This window comes from Caenorhabditis remanei, chromosome II (genome assembly GCF_010183535.1).
Source record: "Caenorhabditis remanei strain PX506 chromosome II, whole genome shotgun sequence".
NCBI lineage: Eukaryota > Metazoa > Nematoda > Chromadorea > Rhabditida > Rhabditidae > Caenorhabditis > Caenorhabditis remanei.
Genome location: NC_071329.1, coordinates 1,996,942 through 2,019,918, shown reverse-complemented (window position 1 = coordinate 2,019,918; position 22,977 = coordinate 1,996,942). Strand labels below are relative to the sequence as shown.

The 22,977-nt window shown below is 41.8% G+C and overlaps 7 protein-coding genes across 7 annotated transcripts; 3 read left to right on the top strand and 4 right to left on the bottom strand.

Moving 5' to 3' along the window:
• Positions 1-1,978: 1,978 nt before the first annotated feature.
• GCK72_004003 (uncharacterized protein) lies at positions 1,979-2,574 on the bottom strand (the record flags this gene model as incomplete). The annotated part of the gene is made up of 2 exons (XM_003101503.2): positions 1,979-2,430; positions 2,481-2,574. The coding sequence occupies 2 exons, from the start codon at positions 2,572-2,574 to the stop codon at positions 1,979-1,981; spliced, it is 546 nt and encodes a 181-aa protein (XP_003101551.1).
• A 2,090-nt stretch (positions 2,575-4,664) lies between these two features.
• GCK72_004002 (uncharacterized protein) lies at positions 4,665-7,446 on the top strand (the record flags this gene model as incomplete). Its single annotated transcript, XM_053724398.1, has 4 exons — positions 4,665-4,734; positions 4,791-4,947; positions 5,896-6,102; positions 7,026-7,446. The coding sequence occupies 4 exons, from the start codon at positions 4,665-4,667 to the stop codon at positions 7,444-7,446; spliced, it is 855 nt and encodes a 284-aa protein (XP_053588592.1).
• A 1,696-nt stretch (positions 7,447-9,142) lies between these two features.
• Positions 9,143-10,076, bottom strand: GCK72_004001 (uncharacterized protein; the record flags this gene model as incomplete). The annotated part of the gene is made up of 2 exons (XM_003101558.2): positions 9,143-9,273; positions 9,395-10,076. The coding sequence occupies 2 exons, from the start codon at positions 10,074-10,076 to the stop codon at positions 9,143-9,145; spliced, it is 813 nt and encodes a 270-aa protein (XP_003101606.2).
• Positions 10,077-10,701: 625 nt separating this feature from the next.
• Positions 10,702-11,190, bottom strand: GCK72_004000 (uncharacterized protein; the record flags this gene model as incomplete). Its single annotated transcript, XM_053724397.1, has 3 exons — positions 10,702-10,818; positions 10,870-11,010; positions 11,062-11,190. 3 exons carry the CDS (start codon positions 11,188-11,190, stop codon positions 10,702-10,704), a joined length of 387 nt encoding a protein of 128 aa, XP_053588591.1.
• Positions 11,191-12,117: 927 nt separating this feature from the next.
• Positions 12,118-12,808, top strand: GCK72_003999 (uncharacterized protein; the record flags this gene model as incomplete). Its single annotated transcript, XM_053724396.1, has 4 exons — positions 12,118-12,126; positions 12,189-12,458; positions 12,517-12,657; positions 12,701-12,808. The coding sequence occupies 4 exons, from the start codon at positions 12,118-12,120 to the stop codon at positions 12,806-12,808; spliced, it is 528 nt and encodes a 175-aa protein (XP_053588590.1).
• Positions 12,809-13,783: 975 nt separating this feature from the next.
• GCK72_003998 (uncharacterized protein) lies at positions 13,784-14,363 on the top strand (the record flags this gene model as incomplete). The annotated part of the gene is made up of 2 exons (XM_003101567.2): positions 13,784-13,921; positions 13,977-14,363. 2 exons carry the CDS (start codon positions 13,784-13,786, stop codon positions 14,361-14,363), a joined length of 525 nt encoding a protein of 174 aa, XP_003101615.2.
• Positions 14,364-16,076: 1,713 nt separating this feature from the next.
• On the bottom strand, positions 16,077-20,226 carry GCK72_003997 (uncharacterized protein; the record flags this gene model as incomplete). Its single annotated transcript, XM_053724395.1, has 7 exons — positions 16,077-16,290; positions 17,507-17,587; positions 17,685-17,770; positions 17,821-17,907; positions 17,966-18,224; positions 18,733-19,193; positions 20,080-20,226. The coding sequence occupies 7 exons, from the start codon at positions 20,224-20,226 to the stop codon at positions 16,077-16,079; spliced, it is 1,335 nt and encodes a 444-aa protein (XP_053588589.1).
• Between the last annotated feature and the right edge of the window lie 2,751 nt (positions 20,227-22,977).

Genomic DNA, 22,977 nt, shown 5'->3' with positions numbered 1-22,977 from the left:
ACATACAACAATAAATAATTATAATATTTAATTACTTTCAATTACCCGATAAATAAGTTGTTATCCTGAAATTGTTTGTATATAACTTGAATTGTCCATTTTTCACTTCCGTATCCCCATAGCACCAATTGAGTCGCTACGCAGCGAAATTAAAGGACCACTGTAGCCTATTTGCGATAATATCCTTCGTATCCCCCAAAGCACCCGCTGAGTTGCTACGCAGCGAAATCTGTCACCTCCTATTCATAGTTGTCAAGGCTCGGATGTTGGCGCCAAAAAATTGAATTCAAATTTTTTTATGAATTTCTTTTCTTCACTAAAATTCAAATTTTCGATTCTCATTCATGAAAAATTTCGAACAAATTGGGCCTGAAAACTTTTGCCAAGGCTCTTTTTGGGACTACCGTAGCCCATTTGTGCCAATAGTGATTATATCCTCCGTATCCACAAAGTGAGTCGCTACGCAGTAAAATCAAATTCTCTGCAAAAATCCGCCGCAGAAAGTTTTCAAACGACACTCCGCTATCCCTTCCCCCTTTTTGTCATCATCTTGATTTCTTTGTACTCTGGTTACCTTAGTATTTATGTCGATTCGATTTAAAATATCCTTTTGAACTTGAAAACTAAATTTTTTAATAGAATAATTATCAATCAATAACTTCAAATTAAACACATCATAACTTATGTAACATTATTTTCGAAAAACATAAAATGTTATGAAAGTAGTGAACACGGCCTCTCCCCGTCTCTGGTGGAGGAGCGACAGCAAGGTTGTTCACCTTTGAGTCGTCTATTAGTTACTATTCAAATGTCATTGTACTTTTTTCAAATGCTAGCTAGACGTAGTGGTGATATGTACATACATATGACATCAACCTTTTCGAATGGGGAGGTCACTTATACTATTGTCGGTCATATCATCAGGCTGTGACTCACAATTGAATCATTTTTTGCTATAGATGCGAGAAAATACTCAATATTTTGACTATGAGGATTTCGATTTAGTGATTAGAATCTGATAACTGTGAGTAGTTGCTGTGTTATGGGTGCCGTAAGTTGCTTAATGTTTCCACTAAGTAAATTTTTGTAAATAATTCGAATAATGTTTTTCTATTAATCGATTTTTCGTTCCTTTCACATCTAGCCTCGGATTTCACTGTAGTTTCAAAATATACCGGTCGATGATTCGGGCTCCGGGGGGTTTCATAACCATAAAATTTTAACAATAAACGTGAAACTCTCACTTCTTCCCAAAATTTGCACTTCCCGCACTTTTTTCTATTTTCCGTTGAAATGAGCAATTTCGATCAAGTACCATGTTGTATCAGATTATCAGATTATTTTAATTGCTAGTCAGGCTTGTAGACCAAATTGTGGGCTTCATTTTTGTAGTTAACCATTTTTTTGTACGGGAGGTCCTTAGTGAGCTATGGCTCCTCCAAGACCTCGCTAGCGATTCGACCGCAACGCATGGTTAAAAATACGCCTCTACTTCAAACTACCGTATCTCCTAAGGGACCGCCCGTACAAAAAAGTTGTCAACTACAAAAATAAAGCCATAGATGTGATCTACAACTCTAATTAACAGTTGAGCTTATGAGACAATTAGGAAAAGCGTGGCACGTGTTCAAAGTTTCTCATTTTTCACTCAAGTGTCAGAAAGCAATGTTGTTCAGCCCATCAAAAAAAAATTTTAGTTATGAAATGTCTTGGTTTCGAAACGATACTTTTTTACAATGTTAGCGCCCTATATACTGTAGCCTTAGCAAACACCAGCACTCCCTAACCGATCCACATCTCCCCTATCTATCTTCATCACCTGTCATACGAAACATCTTTTTTCTATTGCAATTAGTATATTAGTCAGATTAGATAGTAGGTGCTAATTGGTAAACGGGGATCCATCAAAGACTTTATTCGAATAAGATTAAAGGAACATGGAAAAAAAGTTGGGACTTCGCCCCATCGCACACGGATCTTATTTAACCTTGCAGTACTTGTTGATGTAGTCCCTCGCCTTGTACTCGAACCCATCCTTATTCTTCGCCCACATCTCGGCGGCTTGCACGTTCAACGGATCATCGAAATCGATGAGATCAGTGAACAACGAGACGAGTCCGTGAACGACCTCTCGAAGATTTCTCGTCGGTCTCCACCCATACTGATCCAGTGAGTTCTGACGGAGGATCGACAAACAAATAGCGCCGTCCTCGGTGATGTTCGGATGCCAGACACGTGTGAGACACTTGACGAGTGGTGGCGAGTTGTTGTACTCTGGTGGGACGGTGATGTGGAAGCGGAATAGGCCGCCCTTGTAGATGCCTTCCTGTGGGGTGACGGTGAGTGACAGCTCGTGGATGATGTTGGCTTCAGGGACTGAGAGTTTCCACATCTTTTGACCGCGCATAGCGACTTCGAGATCTCGCATTTCTGGAATAGACAGAATTAGGGTTCTGGATCTGTATTCGAAAGTTCGGTACCTTGAGCCAAAAGTCGATCTCTCACTGCGATCCGCGTCTCCATATAGTGACGATCCGCGTCGTTGCCGTTGATACGCTTTTGAAGGTTGAACATGGAGTCTAGAAAAAGGGAATGGTTAGGTGAGGGATGGAAGCGAGAGGGCTAGATAGAGATGGGAAATCTGGAGGTAAGTTGGGACAAGACGACGTCAAAATGCGTGGAATGATACGGGTGATCGAGGGAAACCGTAATGGCCGAAAACGTTCGAATAAGAATCAATAAGAGGGCTGGACTGTTGATGACACGGCAAAGGACCAGGGGACGTCAAAATGAGCGGAAGGCTCCGGGAAGAAAAACGGCGTGACTAGGGATGCGATGTGAGGGGTGAATGAGAACGAATGTAGCCGTAATACAGTAGAGGCGGACAGATGGGAGCGCTAGAACGTAGATAACGTTAAAACGCGCGGAAGGTTCTTGGCTCCTGGGAAAAAATACGAAGGCTCACGGCCTTTATTTGAGGAGGAATGGGGGTCTGTCGACTCCACCTAATAACGGACGGTTACTGATGACGTGGAGAGGGTCAAACGCGCGAAGGGAGTACGAGAAAACGTATTAGTATGTATAAGACTGTTTGAATGAGATAGCCTATGGAGGTGACCTGACGACGTCTAAATGCACGGAAGGCTCTGGGAAGAATCGGGAGGAGTGCTGTCCGTATTTGGAGAGGAAGGTTTCTGGGAAGAAAACGAAGAGACTGGGTTTCTGCGCAGGCTCAGAGGAAATAGTGATGGACCGTAGAACCAGGGGACCTCAGGCGTCCGGGAACAAAGTGACGGAGAGAGTTGAGCGAGGAAATAAGCAAGGCAATCGGGAAATGCGCGGGGAGGGCTATGCGAGAAGGCTTTTGAGACTTCATTGGGGTCTTTCTGGGTATGGTATGTGAGGTAGAGAAGAAGCCGTAGGGGGAATAGGAGGACTACTTGGGGACCAGATAACGACTGAATGCGGGCGAGACGACTCAGAGAAAAAAAAACGGTATGTACTAGCTTCAATGGCAGCGTGGATGAGTTCGTAGTAAAAAAAAGAGCGGAACTCGCTTCAAACGCAATATTATGAGCTGAAAAATATACCATTATGTAGATCTCAGCGAGTTTTATATTCATGACCTATTACGAGTCGGATGGCTAGTCGGTAATGTATCGCGATTCTAGCCCTTCTCGCGGTTCATCAACGAATAGTCATTCGGCCCGTAGTAAGTTACAGACATAGAACTCGCCGAGACCTACATTTTGGTATAATTTTCAGCCCATAAAACTTAGTTTGAAGGGAGTTACATGCAGGCCGGGTTGGCAAGTACCAATCAAATAAGAATGACTGTGTAGACTTTGCCCGGCATAGAAAAACCGATAAGAGGCGTGCCTTGTAGGCCTTGTCCGATTGAGACGATGACAAATAGAAAGGTAGTAGAAGGGAGGATGACGTGGAGACCTTAGAAAGGCTCCGGGAAAAAATGACGTCACGGGGGGGGGTCTCTGGGCGTCTGAATAGTGGAGGATGGTCAGCATAGCAGAGAAGAATCGATAGAAGGTCCGTACCCTCCGAGGGACCCGCCGGGAAGGCCAGACTGTGCAGATAATATATAAGGTCTCTGGGCTGACGAAAACCGTAATAGCAGACTGACCTCATCCTTCGAAGACGAGAAAACAACGCGCGGAGCGGCTGGATGGTTCTGGGAAGAAAAATAATGAATGTGACTAGGCCACCGTACTCCCCAGTCGTGTATTGCGGTAAAAAAGAACAGATGGGAGGGTCGGACAATGACGTGGAGACGCTCCGAGAAGAAAATAACACACGGCAGGGGGAGATGGATAAGATACAGTATTGACAGAAGAACCTCCCCCCCCCCCCCCGCGAATACCGTCTAGCAGAATACAATAACCCTCAGTACACCCCATACCGTAGTCCACCAGTCATACGGTACCCGTCCCCTCCCTAGAGTCTCTGCGTCTCTCCGACCTTCCCTTCTCTAACTGATTTAAAAAAAAATCATCCTAGACCCACTTCCTTCTACCTCCGTGATCTACCCGCTCTTTTTTTCTCTTGTAACAATTTTTTTCTATTGTCATCATTTCCTCCTCATTTTCTCTTTTTTCACTCATCCCAGTCCGCAATTATCGATTTTTCTCGATTTTCAGCGCCCCCTGATGTCCGCCGTCGCCCATCAATACGATTACCAATGCCACATTTGCTTCAAGACGTTCACCACGTTGAAAGGTAAGAGAGTCGCTACTCAGCGAGCTCCGTATCAAATTATCGATTTTTCTACACAGGTCTAACCCAACACGCCGTAATTCACACCGGCGAGAAGCCATTCCAATGTGACGTGTGTTCCCAGAAGTTCCGATTCAAGTCGAATCTATTTGAGCACATGTCGGTACACAATGGAGCGACACCCTACGCGTGTCCGTACTGTGGAAAGGCTTGTAGGTGAGTAGTGACCCCGGGAGGGGAGGGGCGGAGCTAGGATTCGGTGGAGCGCGTTTGCTGGGCGAGCGAAGTCTTACCGATTTTCCGAGAGAAAATTTGGAAAATTGTGGTTTTTTGAAGAAAATGAATAAAACTGGCAAAAAAAATCGGAAATGTCACGTCCCGGGGTGTACGGTAATATGCTATTGAGAAAGTGCGCTCTACTGATAAAATCTGATTAATCGCCATTATTCGGGTTACTGTAGGGAGTTGTCAGTGACGCTGACGATGTCTGTCTGTTTGTCCAAGAATCCAGATGTCCGCAAAGAAGTGAAAACTAGCGTGACTAGTCTGTCTGTGTGTCCGAGTGTCCGGATGTCCGAAACCATGGCGTCAGGTGTCAGAAAGCGAATCAGAAACCCGGAGTAAAAAGCGGGAAATTAGATAGTGATGAACAAAGCGCGCCGGCGGCGCGCCAGGAAGACATGATTGTGGATATCCGGACAGACGGACACTCGGACACACAGACAGACAAACCGATCAAAAATTGGAAAAAAAAACGATTTTTTTTCAAAAATTTCTTCTCAAACATTTCTTTTCCCAAATTTTTAAAAAAAATTTGTTTTTGTACATCCGGACACTCGAATACACAGACAGAAAATCCGCTAGTCTTGCTAGTTTTCATTTCTTTGCGGACATCTGGATTCTTGGACAGACGGACAGACATGAGGCGCTGCGGTTGCGTCGCGTGCGTCCCTGACAACTCCCTACCGTATTCTTAATGGCGACGTTTATCAGTAGAGCGCACTTCCAATTTTTTTTTTTTTTTTCGGACATCCGGACACTCGGACACACAGGCAGACAACACGTTTAGTGACAAAATTTCATGCTTTCGAAACGTCCCGGAGCTCAAAAAATGTCGAAAATTTTCAATTTTTCAAATTTTTCAAATTAATTTTCAATTTCCAGACTAAAAGGGAATCTCAAAAAGCACCTCCGTACGCATGTCACATCGAAAGAGGAGCTGGAAGCGGCGTGGAAGCCATTCGCCAAAATTGACAAGACACCGGACGCCAACAGGAGAAGATCTCAGAAGATTGTGAATCGTCTGCCGCTTATCGACGTGTCGGATGACGGGACCAACTATTTGCCCAAGATTTTTTTGCCGAAAAAATCGTGAGTTTTTTTGGCTTGGCGGGACGTTTTGAAACCAGATGCTTAGGTGTGGATTTACGGGGGGCAGGATAATTTTGTAAGCGCGCTCTACTGGACTGCGGTCAAACACGAGGTTAACAACAGTCTGTGAAAGAGAGAAAGGCTGGGTGTCGATTTACGGAGAAGCTGCGTAAATCTACAACCACTGGTATGCAAACTCGCTCTAATAAATGCCAAGTAGCAAATGCGCTTCATTAGACTTGGCGTGGGAAGTTTAAAGACTAGCGAATTAATTCGCTGCGCCGTCGTAATAGAAGCTCACAAACCAGAAAATTTCGCGCCAACGGAACCCCAGGACGATCGGTTGCAACCGCGCTCTAATGGACTTCAGTGAGAGCTAGCTAATGCTACAGTATGCCCTTGGACATAATTTCGAAATTGGACGTTTTGAAACCACAGTAATCCTGAAAAATGTCTTTGCTTCGAATCGTCTGGTTTCGAAATGTCTCAGTTCCAAAATCTCTGGTTTCAAAACGTCCCTGGAGCCAACTTTTTGATTTCAAAGTAAAGCTGACGTCGTGAGGATTCTGAACCTGTATTCACAACTTTTCTAGCTTCAAAACCGGCTGAGATACAAAGGTTTGAAAATTTCCTCTTTTTTTTGGGAGTTTTCAAAAAAGTCTCTTTGACAAAATTCTGTGTATCTCAGCAAGTTTCCGCCCTAGAAAAATTTTGAATATAGATTCAGAATCCTCACGACGTCAGCTTTCCAGTCACACACGATGCATATGTCGTCTCCTAAATGAGAATTCTGAAAATATCGAAATGTCAACGTTGTCAAATATCACTGTTCTGAAATTTCTGGTTTTGAAACATCGCGGAGCAAAATTTTTTGGCTTTTCAAGTTTCCAAACCACCAAAAACTCAAAAACAATATATTCCAGGAACACGGGCATCGGTGAGCTATCCGATTGGATCCAAAGAATCGAAAACGGCTCCCTGATCCCCCAAGTGGATCTCGACTACAAACTACATCGCCTCGAAAGTAGCATCTATCACAATCAGACACTTATCAGCTGGACCGATCTTATCGAAGTGGCCAAACCGATCCCACTGGAGCCGTACAACTGTCCGAAGTGTCAATTCCAGTTTATGACCAAATCGGATTGTGTCAATCACTATAATATCGAGCATCAAAAGTGTCCGGAGTACAATTTCTACTGTGAGAAGTGCTTCCGTGGATTCTCGAATCACTCGAGCTACAATCAGCACATGCAGTATCATGACCGTACGAAGGTGTTTATTAAGAGCAAGGAGGATGAGGTGAGCCACGAAATTGATATGGTAGGAAAGCTGAAGACGTGAGGATTCTGAATCTATAGACAAAATTTTTCTACGACGGAAACTTGCTGAGATATATAGCAATCTGTCAAAGTGACTTTTTTCAAAAACTTTAAAAAAAAACAGGACATTTTTAAACAATTGTATCTCAGTGGGTTTTGACGATAGAAAAGTTTTGAATACAGATTCAGAATCCTCATGACGTCAACATCGTGATAAGTATTAAATATGTATAAAAACTAAAGACGTGAGGATTCTGAATCTTTTGCGTTTTTGAGAAAAGTCACTCACAATCAGACTAAATGCTTCGTATCTCTGTCAGTTTTTATCGTAGAAAAATTTTGAGTATAGATTCCGAATCCTCACGTCTTTAGCTTTAAAGTGGTATAATTAATGAGCACTATTTAAAAGTTGCCGTTGCGAGGATTCTGAATCTGAATTCAACATTTTTCTACGACGGACACTTGGTGAGATATAACATTTTTAGTCTGAGCGAATATTTTCGAAAACGGGTAAAAAAATGAAAACTTTCAAACCATTGTACCTCAGCAAGTTTCCGCTGTAGAAAAGTTTTGAATACAGATTCAGAATCCTCTTGACGTCAGCTTTATGATAATAAGTATCAAGTATAAAGGAAAAAAAACTGAAGACGTGAGTATTCTAAATATGTAGTCGACATGGTTCTAGCTTCAAAACCGGCAGAGATACAACGGTTCGAAAATTTCTTTTTTTTTGCGTTTTTGAAAAAAGTCACTCAGACTAAAATTTTTATATCTCACTAAGTTTTTGTCGTAGAAAAATTTCGATTACAGAATCAGAATCTTCACGACGGCAGCTTTTCAAAAAATATTTGAAAATTATACCATTTTAACGCTGAAGACGTAAAGATTTTGAATGTTGAAGACAGATTCAGAATTCTTACGTATTCAACATTAAAATTGTAAAATTATCGCGTATTATTGAAAAGCTGCCGTTGTGAGGATTCTGAATCTGTATTCAAAATTTTTCTACGACAAAAACTTGCTGAGATATAACAATTTTAGTCAGAGTGACTATTTTCAAAAAACGCGAAAATAGGAAAATTTTCAAACTATTGTGTCTCGGTGGATTTTGACGCTAGAAAAGTTTTGAATACAAATTTAGGATTCTTACGACGTCAGAAATTTGAATCCGTATTCAACTTTTTTCTACCATGGAAACTAGCTGAGATATATTGTTCTCAATTTTGCTCTCAATTTTGGCAAAAAGTCGTAAGTTTTGAACGTCGAGTAACTTTTCAACGATGAAAACTAGCGGAGATACGAATCCATTAGTCTGAGGGACTTTTCTCAAAAACTCTTTAAAAAAAGGAAAATTTTTAATCCATAAAAATTTCAAAGGCTTCTCCGTAAATCGACACCTAGTCATCCTCGTTTTTTTTCGCAGAGTGTTGTTAGACCTAGCTTTACTGTAGTCCAGTAGAGCGCGCTTACAAATTTCTCCCGCCCCCCGTAAATCCACACCTAACCTTCCAAATTTCCAGTCGGCCACCAGCACCACCACAACATTCACCGATCCGGAAATCATGATTCCGACCGCCGAGGAGTTCGAGATGCTGATGAACGAGAATGGTGCTAATTATTGATTGATTGAATGGTAATAAGAAAAAAATGTGTTAATAATGATAAAGTTTGTAAGTTTATTAATTAATTAGGTAATTGGTGATACAACAATTAATTAATTATTTGATAATTACTTGATTAGCAGCTCTCTTAGCGCGTACACGAGCTTTGATGCGTTGGAAGAGATCTGGCATTTCGTCAACTGGTTGGGGCTTCTGAATCAGTTGCTTTTTGTGGAGCGCCGTGAAATCTGAAAAAGAAATTAATTATCGATTTTTTTCTAAGACCATCTTAGGGTATCTAAGGCTATCTAAAACTTGTGCTTAGGCTTTCTTAGGGTATCTATGGCTGGGGCCCTTACAAAAACTTACCAATCAACGGCTTCGCATATGCCCTACTCAAAAAGTCTTCCGACGAGAAGGGTCCCATCAGATTGTCCTTTTTCTTTTTGGATTCTGGAGCCACATCTGGAGCGTCGTCGTCGGAGAAGCTTCGTTTCACCAAAAGCCGTGGCGACACTTTCAGCTTACTCCGGATATTACAGACGAGCATTGCGTGAAGAATCTCCTCACGGTGACGAATTTCATCCTCGAAGAACATTTCTTTGTGACGTTGCTCGGCTAGCTTCAGAAGGTCGACGGGGTGGAGACCGGAGTTTTCGGATTCTCCGAAGGAGCCAGAAGTATTGGAAGAGATACCAGTAGAAGTAGAAAAGTCCATTTTGAGATAGACAGTAAGAAGATAGAATAACGAGTGACTGAGAAGTGAGTATAGGGAGGATGACTGACTTTGCAAATGACCCAATTGGTTTTTACGACGCCCCTTTCTCACAGTATACCTACCAAGTTTCCCAGGGATCAATCGATAACTGGTGGTTTCTAATAGATCTAGACTAGAGATAGCATCTGTTACACGGTTACAGAGATGCACAAACGTGAAACATTTCAAAATATTTTTTGGGGGTACTGTAGCTTGTTGGTCAGATGGCACGAGTCTCTTGCTGGTTTTCGCTTCTTTGCGGACACCTGGATTCTTGGACAGACAGAAAGACATGAGGCGATGCGGTCGGCTTTACTTAACTTACAACTTCCTACAGTAACCAGAATGATAATGAAGCAGTAGATCGCGCTTTTTCAATAGCATTATCCTTTCACCAGCTACAGTAGGATTACAGTAACCGATCAAAGGTATGGTAGTTGGTATGAGACATGATTATCGATGTCCCAAATACCAAAATATCAAAATGCACTTCTCTTCCTTCATTACCATTCAATATCAACTAATTTAATGGTCAAATATTCTCATTGTGCGCACTACAAGTATACTACTATGTATGAGATACTTAACTTCGACAAATGGTGACCCTATTCATACTATTCCTACTGCAATGATATTCTATACACCTGTCTGTCTGTCATTCTGACGATCCGGATGTCTGCAAGTCAACCTGACTGCCATTATTGGAATTGCTAATAAGGATCGGAAAACCGGGACTGTCCATTTGTTCTCATATTCTGTTTTCCCGACATCACTATTCAAATCAGGGGTGAGCGGGATTCCGCCAATTCCGCCTTCCGTCAATTCCACAATTCAAAACAAAAAATGTTCACTAATAATCATAAACTTTATCGCTGTGATGTATATTTATCTATTCTCCAAAAAAAGGGGGTTCCGTCCATCACGAAGTGTACCCATCCCGACACTCCTTATGATCGAACCACCTATATAACATCTTCTCGATCCCAAACTGCGAATTTATCACCCTCGTCACTTCCAGCTCATCCAAGAAGAACGTCTGAAACCCTATATGTCTTTCTGTGTGTCTGTGCATCCGGATGTCCCCCACCTCCAGCGGATTCTCTCCAATAGTAATAAACGCCGACGGGATGAACGCTTTGATAGTGTTGCCACACACGAATGACTCTTTTTCGATGGCTGGCTCACAGTAGTTCACAAAATACACGTAGATAGTGGGGCGGGTATTAAACTGAAAAGATAAAATATTGATTGATTATTGTAGATCAACAAAAAAATTCACCGCTTCCGCATACGACCCATTCAAATTGAAAAAACCATCAGGATTGGTGATTGTGGAGTCCAAAAGGGTATCGAATGGACCTGTAAGAAAAAGTGGGCGGAGCCTAAAGTCGTAACCTACCAAAAACATTTGCCCAAATCTCAATTTTCTCCCCGCCATACGGTTGTCCGTGACATAGAAGACGTCCCTGGACGTGGGCGGAGCGAACGTAGCCGCCGTGGCAGAAGGGGAGGAGCCAACAGAGAAGGGGGAGGAGCTGAGTGATCTGAATGACGTTTTGGAACCGGGGACGTTTCGAAACCGAGAAACGGATATTACCTGTCTCATGCTGTTTCGTCGAGAAATGAAAATATGGATTTGAAAATTTATAAATCGAAAATTTTTGAAAAAATTTAGCAAAAAAAAATTCAGAAGGACACGTGGCAAAAAGAAAATTGAGATTTTGCGAAAAAAGGTCACGCGGGAAATTTGAATTCCTTTTGAAAAAAATTGTGCTGGCGTGTCGTTGGCGCGTTTTAGCGTTTTAATCAAAGATATAACTGAAATTGCTAGTTTTACGTTTTTCTGGTAAAAAGCATTTTCCGAATTTCCTAGTGATATGGGCGTGGCCTAAAAATGGGCGGAGCTTGTTATGTTTTTTTTTTAATTTGAAGCTCCGCCCATTTATAGACATGCGTTTCTTATGAAAATCTTGAAAATATGAAAAATTTTATTGTAAAAAAATTTTGAAAGTGGGCGTGGCCTAGAAGTGGGTGGAGCCTATTTTCGTATTTTTAAGCTCCGCCCACTTTTCGCGCCAACGGCGCGCCAGACATTATTTTTTTCTTTCTGGCAAGCTAACACGCACCACTGGTACAGAAAATTTTCTAAATTTTTTTCTTTTTTTTCAAAATTCAAATTTTTAGAATTTCCCGCGCGTGACCTTCTCCTCAAAATCTGCAAATACCGTATTTTTTTAATTGCCACGTCTTCTGAAAAACTCTGTTCCAAAAAAAGTTTTTTTCTGAAAATTTTGTTCATTCCTGTCCACACACGCCAAAATCAAAAAACGGGAACATGAGACAGGTAAGGGGACGTTTCGCAACCAACCAGTTGCAAAACGTCCCCGGTTTCAAAACGTCCTTCAGTATCTGCTCCTCGTTCCCCTTCTCTGCTGGCTCCTCCCCGTCTGCCACGGTGGCATCGGCTCCGCCCTCGTCCAAGGACGCCTTCTATGTCATAAGCAACCGTTTGCCGGGGAGAAAGTGGAGATCTGGGCGAAAGCTTGGGGTATGCATGTAGATCAAATTATTCGAGGCTCCGCCCCTTTTTTTCAAGGCTTCTTCGACAAACTTCTCGACTCCACGACCACTGACGCTTATGGCTACTTTGCGTTGAATGGGTCGTATTATGAAGCGGTAAAAAAATGTTTTGATCTACATTATCGATTAAATTTTCTGTTTTCTTATCCTCCAGCTGGCCACCAAACCTATGATCTACGCGTATTTCGTGAACTACTGTGAGCCAGCCATCCGAAAAGAGTCGTTCGTGTGTGGCAACTCTATCAAGGCGTACATCCCATCGTCGTTTATCACTAGTGGGAAGAATCCGTTAGAGGTGGGGGACATCCGGACGCACAGACACATATATAGGGTTCCAGACATTCCATTTGGATGAGTTGGAAGTGTCGACAGTGGAGAATCAGCAGTTCGGGCTGGAGGCAATTGTTTATAGCTGGTTCGATAGGAAGGAGTGTCGGGATGAATAGGCGGATAGGTGGAAAAAAGAAATCAAATGAAATTTAGCAGTTAATGATGACATTTTTGGGTATAAATAATAAAAGTCAATTGATAATCACATCTGGCGCACCTTCAGCGCATTTTGTTCATCGAGAAATAGTGATAATTGGTTCTATTTGAGCCCTTCAAATAGAACTGTAAAAACGCGCCTAAGGCGCCCCAGAGGCTCTAGACTTCCAGAATTTTGACGGTGACCTTGTTATCCAGCCTTTTGGTTTTCTAGGCCACCAGTTTTTTTGGTGGCCTAGAAATCCAGCAAGTGGGAAAGCTAGGCAACGGAGTTGATAAGCCATGGGACGTTAAGAAACCAAGAAAAACATCGAGTGGCATAGAAAACCAAATGGTGGGAAACCTAGGCCACTGAATACTCTGTTAGACGTAGACGTTTTAAAACCGCCTCTCGGTTTTGGAATGTCCCGGTTTCAAAACGTCCCAGGGTCCCCAGCAAGCAGTTTCTTTTGAGTTGGTGTTGCCCCCGGATTAGAACTGTCCGGATTAGAACTGGTACGAATCAGAACAGAGTAAAATATGGTTAGATTTAAGCCTTTAGATCAGCTCTAATCCAGGCGGTTCTAACTCGGGACAGCACCAACTCAAAAAACTGTTAGCTGGAATCCTGAGACGTTTCGAAACCGGGACATTCGGAAACCGACACGGCTCAACACCACGACTTTCCAAAGTCCCTTGGTATCGAAACTTCTCCCTTTTGAAATGTCCGGTTTCAAAACGTCCCAGGGTTCCAGTGAACAGTTTCTCAAGTGCCGTCATCGGAAAAGCTATTTTTCTTATTTTGAAATTTAATTTTCCCACGTGACCCCCCAATACCCCCGAAACCTTGTCTTTCCACGTCGACAAACACCTTTTCCCACCATCAAAAATCCCCAATTTCTCTCCTCATTCCCACCGCAACGAATTCCCCAAACCACCCGCTTGATAAGAAAAAAATGACAAAAGAAGACAATCAGAAGGAGAATCAAAAAGAGAGCAATTCGAAGAATGACAAGGAGCAAAAGTCGGCGAAGAATGATGGCGATGACGCTAACTCGGAGTCGTCGAAGGTGCCGATCACGATTGATCCGGAGGTAGGAGCTTACTAGTGGCCTAGAATTAGGTGGCCTAAAATCTGTACTATTCCAGGAAGCGAAATTCTCGAATGCCGGCGGGAAATCGGAGCACATGGTCGTCAACTTCACCGCCAAACGAATGGCTCTCAAAATCCGTTGTGGAAACGCGCTCTTCCGTGTCGAGCCGACGCATATGATCATCGAACCGAACAAGTGTCGCCAGTTGACAATCAATCGAATGCCTGGACCGATTCAGACCGACAAAGCGATCGTTCAATTCATTGATATCGAGAAGGATGCGCAGGACCCGAAGGCTGCGTTCAAGGCGGCAGAGGCGGCGGGCACCAAGATTCCGCATATCAAGATTAAGTTGGTGGTGAGTTTCGAAACGTCCCAAGGTCATGCAGTTGGAGGCATTCGGGACACCGGGGCACACAGTTTTCCTGAATCGGGTGCCTAAGAAAGTCCGCTGTAAAGTTTTAAGATTTTCGGGATATCTGGGGCATCTTGGACGCATTTTTCCGACAAAAACAGAAAAAAATGTTCTCCCCTACCTTCTCAATTTCTTCAGACCTATATATGTTACGTCCGTCTCCAGTGTCCGCCGCAGTGGCTCGGCTTCAGACACTGGAGACGGGAGTAACTTCTGGAAGGTCTGAAAATATAGTGAATCGAAAAAATATATGGTGTTGATGATGCTAGCGGTGTTCCTTTTATTTAGACGTGATTTGCATAAACTAATTTGTGTACCAAATGAGTTGGTTTTTGATCACCAAAAACGAGCTGAAAGTGCGCCAGACTATAAAAGCCAGTCATAGATTTTTGAAGTTTTCCCATCTCACAGACCTGCTCATAACTTTGTCAATTTTGTTTTAATTTCTATAAAACATTTATTTTTGGAATTCGACGGTCAAGACGGATCAATCTGTCATAACTATGTCGAAAATTGGCTTGAAACACTAGCAACGACTGTGACAAACGTTTGATATTTTCCAAACATCACATCTCTCACAAAACTCACTGTAACTTGGCCAATTTTTTTCCAATTGTAAAGAATCCTGCATTTTTCAAATCAACAGGTCTAGACGGGCCAGATGAATATAAATTTGTCGTGGCAACGCCAAAAATTGGGTTGAAACATTGGCAGAGGCAGTAACGAATTATTGGGTTATTCGAAAATTACAGATCTCACAAAATTTGCTGTAACTTGGTCATTTTTGCTTCAAATTTAAAGAAATTTATATTTTTGAAATCAACAGGTTGTTTAGACGGTTCAGATGATTATAAATTTGTTAAAGTTTTCAACAAATGCAGCTGATACAGTAGTAGACTCTAGTCATAGGCTTTGAAATTTTCCGAACCTATAAATATTACTGTAACTCGGTCAGTTTTGCTTCAACTTTTATGAATGCTATATTTTTGGAATTAGCAAAATAAGACGGTTCAAATGAGTATATTTTTGTCATGCATGTGTTTCAAAATTGACAGGCCTAGAACGTTTAAATGTATATAATTTTTCCCGGTTATATGGAGAAATTGAGCTGAAAGTGCAGTGGAAATGTCTGCTAGAGCTCTTTGGCGGTTTTAGACTTTTCGAACAAAAACCTTTCACAATCGTTTATTTTGAAACTAAGACATTTCGAAACTGGGACGTTTTGAAACCAAGAATTTCCAGAATCGACGGCAGTGAAAACAGCGTCGACTGATTTCGTTTGCTATATAGAATATCCCGCTACCAAGTTTCCAGACTACCTGGTTTTAAAACGTCGCGGTTTCAAAGCGTCCCGGTTTTAAAGCGTCCCAATTTCAAAAACCCCTCATTCCCAATATTATTCCGTTTCAGGCAGCTGCCAGTGGTGGCCGAAAGATGTCACGAGAAGTGTTGGACGAGTAATAAGAAGAGCATCCGGCCAATAATGAGATGTCTCTCTCACAATATTTGTATAATAAAACGTGGTGTGCAAAGAAGGAAGATTTATTACAAACATACACCCCAATTATTATTACTTTTTATTATTACTCTCTCCTTTTCTAGAAAATAGAAAACGTTTCCGTTTTTCTAGAAAGGAAATCGCACCCCGCGTGATACTTTTCAAATATGTAGTGAAATACAAGGAAATGAATATACAATAGAACCGGAAATTTAGAATCTTAGGTTTTCTCAGAATCTTAGTTAGACCATATGCGGAATCTCGTCATCGTCGTCATCCGTGTCGTCATTATCATCGTCGTCATCGTCTCCGGTGTGATGATTGGAGATGACGAAGGAGTCGTTGGTGTCTTTGGTGCCACCGGCTCCGCCGAAGACCAGCTCACTGGAAAGCAACCGACGAGCGATGGCGATGGCGACGGCGTCGATTTCGGTGCCGATTTGACGGGAGGAGTCGCTGAAAGATGTGGAGCGGGTTAGGGTTGATTGGGAGGGTTGGGCTCTATGTTAGAAGTAGAGTGTGGGAGAGGATAATAATAGAGGATGGGGACTTGGGAGGTGGTTTGGGTAGAAGCTGGAGACGTGAGGATTCTGAATCTGTTTTCAAATTTTTTGTACGATCAAAACGAGCCGAGATATGTCGCATTCAAATTTTTGAAAAAATCGAACAAAAAATCGAAAAATTTCAAAGTCGCGTATCTTGATCAGTTTTGATCGTAGAAAAAAATTGAATACAGATTCAGAGTCCTCAGGTTTTTGACTTTTAGATTATATGCATTTCAAAGCTAATAATATAAGGATTTAGAATCAGGTTTCAGAATTTATCTACGACCAAAATGAGCCGAGATACAGCAAATTTTAGATGAATGGCTTCACACATTGCTCAGTTTTCAGTTTTTAGGTATGAATGTTATATGTCTGAAAAGCTGAAAACATGAGTATTTTGAATCTGGTTTTAAAATTTAGATACGGTTAAAATGAACCAAGTTAAACCACTATCAGTCGAAGTGACTTTTTCTTATTTCAGAGAAAAATAGGAAAATTTGAAAGTTACGTTTCGCTGCCAGTTTTGATGCTAGAAAAATTTCAAAAACAGATTCAGAGTCTCCATGACGTCAGCTATTAGGTTTCAATAAATTAGAATTTAAATTTTGAGTGCAGCAAGAAATTTGAGCTTAGTAAAGCTAGAGGTACAAATTGAACCTTTCTAAACCAGACTTCTCACCAAATTTGCTAACCCATCACGGTGTCAAAAAAATTGTTTTTTATTATTAAAACTTATACTTTTAGACAGCCCTTGTTTAGATCTCCATTTTTGTAGTTGACCACTTTTTTGTACGGGCGGTCCCCGACGAGATACGGCGCCGCAAAGTCCATTTACTTTGCAGCGCTATATCTCTCCAGGTGTTGTCCGTACAAAACATTTCTCAACTACAAAAATGTAGCCCGATATTTAATCTATCGAAAAAATATAATTTCAATCTATCCAGCTCAACACAAACCACCTCCCACATCCCATCAAAGTAGATACCAAACACATGGAAGAGACATTAGTGTGAGACTTGGAGGAAATGAAAGAAAATGGTGAAGCGTTATTTCGAGTGAAAGAGTAGAAAATCATGCATTCGGTGGCCTAGGTTTGGGTTTCTAGGCCACCAAGAGTTTGCCCCTACTTTTGCTGAGCTCTTACGACGTCAGTCTGATTTGGACTGAGCAGCGATATGGCGCCCACTACCGTCAACGGCATGGATTGTCTGAAACCGGCGGGAATTAAGAATTAGATCGGGGACTAGTTTTCCGAGATGGGGTGGCCTAGGATTTTAATCTTCATAAATTTTGAAAGGGACTTACAAGCTACGGGTTACTGTAACATAGTCCTGTTTGCGGGGTGCACTTGCACTATGGCAGACCAGCGGCTTGATGGCTTCTCGGATTTCCTGCAAAATTTTGGGACCATGGCCTGGAAAAATCTCGGCCAGCGCATTACCTGATTGAACAAATAGTAGACGAATAGCCGTGTGGCACAGACCAAAATATAGAGGACAGATGTGACGTCGGTGCATGTTTCGTAGAACTGAAAATTTTTTATTTTTTGAAAAAGTTTTTTTGTCCATTCGGGTGTCTGAACTTACCGCATATGCATCACCGGTCTGTGTCGATTGAAATGCCACGTACTCCCATAGGGTGACACCGACATTCAGAATATTCGCTAGCAAATATGAGAAGACGATGCATACCATCAGAATAGTGGCCGAACGGATTTTGGTTTTATGGTCGGACGATAGAAAACGGAACATTTGGGCGGACCGTTGTTGCATTCGAAGGATTTTCACGATTTTGTAGTTGAGAATGGCCAGAAGTACGAACGGGACGAGGACTGTCATTATGTTTCTGGAAAGTACGAGAGTTTTAGGCTCATAGTGGTGAAAATAGGGTTTTAATCTTTTTTCAGCTAAAAAAGTGGTTTCCCCGGGTCGATGCGCCATTAGACTATCAAAACTCCATTTTTCGATATTTTTTTTTTTGCTAAAAACCACTTTTTTTGGGTTTTTTTCTGTTTTTTGCATCAATTTTCGTCGAGAAACCCGGTTTTTAAGTCGATGCACCATTTTTCACCGATTTTTCATCATAAAATCCTTAAAAATCCTATTGGCCTAACTTGCCAAATCGGTGGCCTAGAAACCTCCAATTGCGAAACTCAGGACACCACCACTGTGAACGGCGTCCACACCCACTCTCCTATACGCCCTCACCGACCTAGTTCTTCACGCTCCGTTGTGGTCTAGTGGTTAGGATTTATGGCTCTCACCCATAAGGCCGGGGTTCGATTCCCCGCAACGGAAGATTTCTTTTTTACCATTTTTGTTTTGTGTTTTCAGCAAGTTTTCTAGATACATACCTGATATAAAACCGATACACCGTACCATACCAAAACGTGTTGACAATTGGGGAGAGGTTCAAATAGTACTCGGAGATCTCGCCGATGCAATCAGGATTCTGTTCGATTTGCATTTCGAAAATAATCGGCGCCCGGAGCATCAGAGACAGAAGAAACATGGAAAACGCTGCGAGTCCCCTGCATTTTCGGAATGTTCCCAAGCATTTGGCGCGTAGTGTTATCAGGTACCGCTCGATGGTCGCCAGGATAATAAGGTAGCATGAGAACGTCATGGAAGTCTGGGAAAGTGCCAGCAGGGGTCCCACGTATTGAATGTAGAGATTCGAGAGCCAGCGGAGTTTTAGACGATCTTTGATTATATCCATTGCTATCACGGGACCGTAGTTGAGGGAGAGGAAGCAGTCGGAGAGGGCGAGAAGGGCGAGGAAGTAGAAGTGGTTGTGTTTAGAGGAGAGGAGCACCTGGAATACGGTAGCTAGAATTGAAAGCGGAATATTGAAAATTCTAGGTTTTGAACATAGGTAACAATCATGATTTCAGTTTTTTTTTAAATTTTGTAGTCGACCACTTTTTTTAACGGGCGGTTTTTAGAGAGTTGCAAAGTTCAGAGCCCTCCCAACTTCACTGCGATCTATCTCTGTAGGGAAGGGTTATAGAAAAAAGTTGTCAATTACAAAAATGGAGATCGTAAAACGGGCTATTAAAATGTATAACTTTTATTAATATTTATTATACTATAGCTACGAGACATCACTGTAAACCTTGAAGTCACACAAAATGCTTGACTACGGCAGGTATGTCACTTTGAGACACTGTTAAAAGTTTAGCACTAGGTATTTTGCAAAAACTTAAAATATTTCGATAAATCAAAACTAGCTCTGCATTTTTGTAGTTGGCCACTTTTTTGTACGGGCGGTCCTTAGAGAGTTACAAGGGTTGCAAAGTTCGCAACTACACTGCGCCGTATCTCTAGAATAAACTTTTTTTGGGATTTTTTCGAATTTTCTTCAGTTTTTATTCGGAAAAATACTTTGAGATCCATTTTCTATGATTGCTAAAAAAACAAAAAAGTTTTTACCCCGGGGGGGACTCGAACCCGAGTACCTCTGCGGCGGACACACTCTCCAATAATTCCCACTGCGCCACCTGGTCACTTTTTTTCAAAAATGCTCAAAAACTCATTTTTATCGTTTTTAGGTTGGAAATATGGGTTTTTAGTTATTTGTCACTTTAAAAACCTTTTTTTGACTTTTTAGGTCCTACTTGACTTAAACCGCCTATAGGGACGGCCCGTACAAAAAAGTGGTCAACTACAAAAATGGAGATCTAGTTGTGCCTTCTATATACCTTCGATATAAGCATATTCGACACAATCGACAGTACTGATAGTGATGTTCCACAAACTGCCACCAGATACCACCTCCTGTCGAGACTCTCCACAGCGCACGCCTCATTTATCACTTCCACAGATGACGACGCGTCTGTGTAGTTCATGGCTCTGGAACAAATCTGGAATTTTGATGTTCAGGGTGAAAAATTATAGAGGAAATCGAAAAAATAAGAAAAAATGGCACCAAAAAATGGAAATCAATAAAAAAGGGAGGGGGAATAAAAAGAGCCGGGGAAGGTCAAAGGATAGGAGAGATATAGAGAGATACTTTGGAGTGGTATGGGGGTACAAACATACATCAAACATCACTTCATATTCTTTGGAGAGGGGGAGCAGAAATAAAAAATAATTAGAGAAAAAAAATTTGTCTGAAAAAATATAGGCGGTGCAAAAAAGTAAAAGGTTAAAAAACAGTAAATTTTGCTAAACAAGAATTTTGATGCCTCGTTGTCTGTCTGTGTGTCCCAATGTCCGGATGTCCGTATCTTGGAAAATTCAAGATTTTTGGAATATCGTCAAAAAGAAAACTTTGAAGGGATTTGGATGTCTGTGTGTCGGTCTGTGTGTCCGGATGTCCAAAAAAAAAAAACTTAAATTAGTTAATTCTGATGACCCTGAAATAGTTTAAATGCACAGAAAGGTGTCTGTCTGTCTGTTTGTCCGGATGTCCGGATGTCCAAAATATATAAATTGGAAGGAAAGCAAAAAACGTCTAAAATTTCGGTTAAAAAAGAACAAAAAAATGGACCTCCTTGGCGAAAAAAACTCAAAAAAAATGTTGCAAGACCTAAAGTGGCAGTTAGCGTGACCCTCTTCAGAAGGCGTCAAAGATTCAGAATCCTCCCCCCTTCCCCTTTTTTTCAAAAAATGAGTCATGAGGCGGTTGGGACGTTTTGAAACCTGACTAAATTCTTCTCTTCATATTTTTATAATTCAAGTTGTTATTCCTGTTAAAGGGGCGTGGTCTCGTTCTTAAGGAAGTAACAAAACCAATTCATTTTTTTCTTATTTTCAGTCAACAAAAAAAAACATGGTTGAGATTTATATGTAGACCGGAAATTATAGGGTGTGGAAGGAACAACGACACAAGGAAAAAATTGAATAATGTTTTGCTAGACACATTTTTATTTTTTCGAGGAAGGTGGTTCATACCAATTAACGTTTTTACGTAACAAACAAAAATCATACGGGGGCTCCGTGAGCCAAGTGGGCGTGGCTTGGATGAGTTGGGGTTGGTGGCTAGGCTAGCCTAGCTGGGTAGCCTTGCAAAGGAGAGGAGAGGAATTGAATCAGAAGATATGAATAGGGGGAGGGACACGGAAGGAAAGGGGAGAGGGCGGTGACGTGGCAGACACACGGGCGGCTCACATAGTCTTATTTCAGAAAAGGTTAAGATGGAGACGTCAAATAAGAAAGAAAATCTAAGAAATTAATAAGAAGGGGGCAGATGATAAGAGGGGGGAGGGGGGAGGAGCAGGTGTGTTTTTTGTGTTTTTTGTGTTTTTTGAGAGCTTGGTACTCTGACACGGGCATTCGGGGGAAAAGGAGGCGGGTGTAGAGTCCGAGAGCTAGGACTGCTTACCATGGCCTAGGATCCGACAGGAAACCTAATATGGCCTAGGATCCGACGGGGCCGCTTAAGAAGGTTTGGGACTCACATCAGGGAAGGGATGGCCTAGGATCCGACAGAAAATGATAGCGAGCTTAGAGTTGGCCCGGGCTCCGACAATTAGCTTATGGGTAGTGTAAGGTTCAAAAAGATGGAAGATATGGCCTAGGATCCGCGCAAAATGCAAAACAATGTCTCTGGGATCTGACCAGCGGCTTGAGAAGGTGTATGATCCGGCAAAGAGCTTGTCAAACCTCAAATCCGACAACATGAAAGGCATGGCCTAGGATCCGACAACAATTTAAAGTCGCCTAAAATCAGACAGCGAGCTTAGCATGCTTTAAAGTACTCAGGATACCTTAGATACGTTTGTGAGAAAATCGGTTAAAAAACGGTGGCCTAGTATCCGACAATAACATAAAAACTAGGCACTGACTCAGCCATGCCCTTGGATTTGTCTTTCCGGCATTAGTTAGAATATTTATTTTTTGTTTCAAGGATGCCGTTGTGGCCTAGGATCCGACTGATGGCCTAAAAGAACAAAATAATTGAATGAACAAACCCCAAGAAATTTAGTGCCCTCTCCAATTCCCCACTTCTTCCCCAGTTTTCCAATTTAACGACACAAAAATAGTTGAATTATTTATGTGGATCAGACATCTGGTGTTTGGAAGAGGAGGACACAACCCGACAAAAAAAATGACGGGATGAGAGAAGGAGTAGGTCATAAAAAGAATATATGTATATGGGAAGAGAATGGTTTTGTTTTTTGTTTTTAAGAATAGGAAAATTGGAAATTAGGAAATTTTGTGAAGCTATGGCCGTGGGGGCGGTGCTTGGGAAATTTAGATCAAAATGACGAACGCTGTCTGTGGGATCCTTAAAAGGGGATTTTGAGGTATTAGGGCTCCGAAACGAATGGGAAAGATCTTTCCTTGGCCTAGGAATGCAAAAAACGAGAAGTTCGTGCCCGCTTTGGAATTTCGACCATTTTCAGGTGGAAAATTCGCGGCTGGGGGAGTTTTTCAGAGATTTTGAGTATTACCATATTATTTTACACATTTAGATTAAACATATTACTAAATTCCCGGAAGTTTTGGCTATTTATGTTGGAAGTAATATCTGAGACCGGGTCTTATGGATTTATGATATCCTCGAATACGACGGGGTCGGTCCAGGCCCAAAAAACCCGGATTCTGTCTTAACTTTCTTTGGTCAAGTGTGGGGTATCCTAGGCAAAGTTGTA